General features: G+C 35.7%; 1 protein-coding gene across 3 annotated transcripts; it reads right to left on the reverse strand.

The window, feature by feature from the left end:
• Positions 1–244: 244 nt before the first annotated feature.
• LOC108217652 (protein LATERAL ORGAN BOUNDARIES) lies at positions 245–2,569 on the reverse strand. 3 transcript variants are annotated; one of them, XM_017390510.2, is made up of 3 exons: positions 2,408–2,569; positions 2,213–2,291; positions 245–956 (listed from the first exon to the last, which is right to left on the reverse strand). In XM_017390510.2, the coding sequence occupies exon 3, from the start codon at positions 949–951 to the stop codon at positions 376–378; it is 576 nt and encodes a 191-aa protein (XP_017245999.1). In that variant the 5' UTR covers positions 952–956; positions 2,213–2,291; positions 2,408–2,569; the 3' UTR covers positions 245–375. The 3 variants fall into 3 exon arrangements, with proteins under 3 accessions (XP_017245999.1, XP_017245997.1, XP_017245998.1); XM_017390508.2 differs by having other exon boundaries at positions 245–963; XM_017390509.2 differs by having other exon boundaries at positions 245–970.
• Between the last annotated feature and the right edge of the window lie 3,376 nt (positions 2,570–5,945).

Here is a 5,945-nt window from a genome sequence, read left to right on the forward strand (position 1 = left end):
CTTTTATAAAGTTTCTGCTTCTTTTCCAAACACTTTATTAATTTTTTTACTTCTCAATTTTAATCCATCTTTTTTACTTTAGATATAAAATTACTTTTTTTTAAACTTGCGGGCACCCTTGTCCGAAGAATAAACCACAGGCCAGGACGACTTGGTGGTCTATACCTAGACACAGAATTTTACATAATAGAGACCTCATCATGGAGGAGAGTACGACCTAGCTAGCTCGCTTGCTCCCTAAAAGTTAAAATAATTGAAAGTAGTACTCAAATAGTATGTAGCTATCAATGTAATAGCTATTTATACATTGTTTAGATAAGTTCATACATCAACAATATCTTATCCCCCAATTATACAGAGACAAAAACCCTAATTTTATGGGTTAGAATAACTATCTAGTCCTTTTCCTGCACCTTGTCCTCCATCTGGACTAGAAGAATTATATGGAATTGGATAAAGAGTTGGTGAAGGAAATGAGAAACTTGTATCAGGTGTTTGATAACAAGGACCTGAACCTGATAATCCAATTAAATCATTAATATTATTCGGGGTGGTGATCAAGTCCACAGGCCTCTGAGTCTGAGGCAAGGCAGGAAGTGAGTCGCTACAGGCGAAGCGGATCAAGTCAGCATTAGCTGCATCAAGCTCCTTCTGGAGTCTCTCAACTTGTCTTTGGAGGAAAGATATTGCACCCACACAGCCATAAACCGGATCTCTTACCCGTGCCTCGGCTTCATAGGCCAGGGAGTTTACAGCATCTTCTCTTTGATGAGGGAGGAGCTCGTTGAGAAGCTTTGTCACGTTACTGGCTCCGAAGATCTTGTGGACATTGGCAAACTTCTGAGGCTCTTCTGGTGGGAAATAAGGTGCAAAGATGCAACCGGGCATGCATTTTCTCCTCAAGAACTTGCAGGCAGCACACGGGGAATTGTACGAGTTCGATGAAGCCATTTTTCCTGCAGCCTGATATCTTAAACACAAGTAAATATTGGCCTTACTGTACCTCTTCCTTATACAATTCATTTGATTTGTCTTGTGCATCATATTTATTCCATAATTAAGTTGTGCTTCAATACATAAATGCTGACCTAAATAAATCTCTTGTAATAATGGTGTTTATTAAATAGTTAAGCAGTCACACACAGTCAACAGATATCAGTTTTTGTAAATAAGAAGATACGAACACATAGATAGAGATCATTTCCACTATACAACCACATAGATTGCTTTTATATAGAGAATATTTCACCAGTAGCACATTTGTTCCATATATACAATTGATTGTGCATGTGTGCCCGTGTACTACAGTGTTACTCAATCTCTTTGTATATAGTTTTATAGGGTCATGTTCTGCTTTGAATCTTAAGCGTAAGAATCCTCACAACCTTTAGCCTTATTTATAATATTCATTAGGGTTTTGCAGCAGAACTATACACATGCAAAAGATATAGTGTTTAAAATTTAGGATCCTGTTGCATAACCTTATTGATTGTAAGGTTCTATTTTAAGGATTGGTTGTCTTTTGAGTCGCAATCCTATTTATAACCTAAAGTTTTAATAGTCTTCCTGCACAAACAAAACAGTAAATAGCTAGCTTGGAGCTGTCAAAAATTGATTATGGTTTATTTGTATGTAGAAATTAATCTATATTGCATACATCTGAAATAGTAAATTGTCTCTCAGGTGTATAAAATGTGCAGACTGACAGATATAAGATTTTTAAGCTGCGTCTATCAGTTATAAAGTAATGATGATAAGTTTGTGCAGGGTGAGGATGTAAAATTATTGGACCTGACTGTATACAATGTTGTATTCACCAACATATATTTTTACTCTCTGCAGGAAGTAAGTTGGTAATAATTAAACAAGTACTGATACCTGAAACACCCATTATTGGATTTATATATTTATATATATATATATATACATATATATATATATATATATTTATATGGTCACCAACAGCACAACTGTAAACCCTAAGATCTGGAAACTGTGCAACTCACTGGTACCACTACATGCATCCTTTTACTTAGTTTTTACCTTCTCTATGAACTTACAGAAATAGATAGATAGAGTTTGTGTATGTTTGAGAGAGAGAGGGAGAGGGAGAGTGAGAGGGGAAGAGAGAGAGGACCACTACTAAATCTGTATCTTAGAGCTAGGTTTCTGTTGCTGCTGAGAAAAATTAAGAAAATGATAATGTTTGTACCTTTTCTTTTCTGTTGCTACCTCTTTAGGAGCTACCTCTTTCAGTGTCTGAAGTTTCTGCACCTCAAATTCAGCATTTGCTGCAAGATGAAAACAAACATGTCAGCTACCTATACATAAAGTTATACAAAATAAACTAATTAAGAACCTTTAATTTAGAAAGTGAAACCCTAATTTTGGGGGAAGAGGGAGTAACCTGCAATAGTAGCAGCTCAAAAAAGAGTAGACTACCAAAAGGTAAATAATGGGAATTGATGAAGAGGGAGAGAAAAAGGCTGGGGAAGATGAGGAGGGAGGCAAAAAGCATTTAGTGGAGGGGAGAAAGAATGAATGGAAAAGGACAAATAAAATGGAGGAGAGGTACACTATTTATCTAAAAGATGAATATGACACTCCATCCAATTTTTTCATTATTGTTATCTTTTGAATTGCCTTGTGGAGATATCAATGTCTTCTCCAAAGGTAGCTACTCTATATCTCAATGCCTCTTTTAACTTTTACACGTATGTTAAGATGCATTGGTTTTTGTTGTTGCGAATAAAATTTGTTATTTAAGTTTGTTCGTAATAAAAAAATTTCAAAAATGTTGAATATTATGCTATCCATCGATCTACCTTAACACAAGCACAAAAGTAAAAGTGGATACTAGGATGGAACGAGTACTGTATATCATTTAATTACTTATATTTTACTCGCAGAACAAGAACTGCAAGGTTTGGCAACCATAAACATGAGCTCTTCCAGTGTTTGCATATGTATGAAGTTAAAATTTGTAGATTATACACGACTCGATTAACTCCAATATAATTCAACTAACACAATTACAGACAGCGATTTTAATTTTCCGGCTCTTTCTTCTTTTTAAATTTTCCAGCTTAATTAGTCTTTTCCTGCTTTGTGTTGTGATATGACTAGAATTGCATGCTTTGTTGCTGTTGATTGTGTTTCATACAGTCTTTTCATATTTGAATTAATGTGCAATAATGCACGTATAATTATTCGATTTTTGCGAAGTAGGAATATGTACACCAGCTAGGAATATTCATGCTTGCTTAGGTTGCCTAGGATATATATATGTTTCACTTGAGCTTTGAATGTCTTAGACACTAAAGCATCTGCAATAAGTGCTCTTGTTGGAGATTCTCATAGAGTGACCTATGATCTCCAGAAGTGGGGTGACGAATTCTTCATATCACACTAAGTGCGAGATGCTTGTTTGAATATATATAAGAACCTTGGCTTCCAGGTTCAAGTAAATTCAATTAAATTTAAATTCAAGTAAACTTAATCATCAGAAAAGTGAAAAAAGACAGCCACAGGGCCACAAGTCCATTAATGCAGGTGTCGACGACTGCAAAGCCATGCCCTAAACCGGCCGGTTCTTGTTATTCAAAACTCGATATCCAACCATTCAAAATCTCGTCGTCTACACAAGCTCGAATCATCCAAATTGGTCGCTACACTTAGCCTTCTTCAAAAAGGTGAATCTCTTTTAATATATCAGAAGTTTCATTTTTCCTCTGTGGAAATGTTTCATTCATCTAAACAGCTTATATACATATATATATTAGGTTACTTTCAACATCAACTGTTTATTTAATTCCGTTCTTTATTTCTAAATACCTAATTTCCCTTAGCATTTCCTTTACCCACCGAAGGAACTTGCCATGCCGTACATCAACCAAGTAACTAATAAAGCACGCTTTGATAAAAGCAACAGTTTTACAGCAGAAACATTACCACCAAAAACAATTTCAACAAACATTAGTACCTCAACCAAAATCAGCTCTGACATCAGAACAAATTTGCAACAAACTGAGAATGATGCATTAAAGCTTTTTCAATTCACTAGCTATTTCCCATATAGCGTCACGAGATCATTCCCATTGGACCAAACTTGAATCTTATCGTGAATTTTAATGACCCTTTTGTCTAACAGAGCTACAGGAATCAGCTGTGCATTTGCAGGCCGTTGTTCGAGAACAATTCAAGGAGTTACTAGCAAAATTCAAGGAGTTACTAGCAAAGTACCATGAGAAGCTTTTAACTGAGAAACACCAAATAGATCATGTGTATTTGAGCTAAAGTTGGTAATTTAAGCTTATAAGCAACTTTTCCAAATAAATCTATTATTCAAAAGTCCATAATACCTTTAAGAGAGCTTCATATCCATTCTCTCTTGTACTGAAGACTGTTCGTGAGGTTGAAATTTTAACCGGACAACGAGAAGAAAAGCTGTTAATTTTGACCAGAATTTGAGACTACGGTCTATTTTTGACTGTTATTGGTCGAACTTTAAATCTGGTCCAAATATAACCAGAATTTCATTAAAGTGATCAAATTAGGTCGAAAATAAAGCCAGTCGTAAAAATATTTAATTTCAACTGTATTTTTATCTAGTCAATTTTATTCCTTCTAGAAATTTTCCCGCCTCCTTCTGTAGTTGAAAATATTGTTGTTCGAAACTAAATTCTGGACGGGACTTTTGCCGCCTTTCATAGAGATATTTTTTTAAATGGTACGCGTCTGGTCGTAATTAGTTGTTCGACTAGAAATGGTCGAAAATATGAATCTCGAGTGATTTTGGTCGAGAGAGCTACTTCGATTTCAGTTTCTTTCAAGAGGCCGTTCTTTCCTATCTTTCTTCCTCCTCTTAATCTCATTACCTCTCTTTTGCTTCCTTTTGATACACAAGTTCATGGTTTTTGTATGAAATCTTCATAAAACATCAAGAAAGTAATTCTTTTTAGTCACTAATAAGCTATATATGTTGCGTCATTTGATTGTTTCCCTGCCAAACCCATGTGAGAGTTTTGTATTTCTCTTCACGTTATAAGGTCTGAGATCTTCAAACAGTAGTGTAAGAGCTTACTTTTTCTAGTTATGATAATGGCGCATTACAATGACATTGAGAATCAAATGGTGGTGTTGGACATTGAAGACGAGGCGAACGCGGAACTGACGTTTGAAGGTATAAGGTCGAAGAAGAAGTAAATTACAAATACGAGTTGTGTTTGATTGAGAGGTATTTAACAGAGAAAAATATAAACAATTGAATTATGCAAACAAAGATGGCTGATGTATGGAAGCCGGCCGTGGGAGTGAACATTAAAGAGATTGAATATGGGATCTATTTGTTTTAATTTGATAAACATAGAGGACCTCAACTAGGTGTAGCATGGAGAGCCTTGGTCATTCGATAAAGCAATGTTTGTTATCAATATTATCCCACCAGGTGAGGAACCGCTAAAAGTTCCATTGTGGCACCTAGTGGATACAAATCCTTGAACTCCCAACTAGTTTTATGTTGGAGACGGTGGGTAAAGAACTCGGTAATTTTTTTGGCTATTTTCTCGAGTATGATGTCAAGAACAACTCAAGCATATGGAGGAAGTACATGAGATTTAAGATAAGGTTGGATGTGCGTAAAGGTTTATTACTCGGAAGAAAAATATTACTCAAAAGAACGGAACTGACTTTATTATTGAACGTAAATATGAACGTCTAGGAGATTTTTACTTTAGGTGTGGTTTTGTCTCTCACATAGAGAGGATTTGCAAAAAGCTTTTGGACAAGAAAGATAGTGATGGTACGAAGGAGTAGGAAAATTGGTTAGGGGCACCATCATGTCGGGCGACGGGACAAGGGAAGAGCAAAGGGTTACGAGATGAGGGGGACATAGATTGGGCGGAAAAAATTGGAAAGGATAACAACTTTCCTACTTTTTCGGAGAA

The sequence above is a fragment of the Daucus carota genome, chromosome 4 (genome assembly GCF_001625215.2).
Source record: "Daucus carota subsp. sativus chromosome 4, DH1 v3.0, whole genome shotgun sequence".
NCBI lineage: Eukaryota > Viridiplantae > Streptophyta > Magnoliopsida > Apiales > Apiaceae > Daucus > Daucus carota.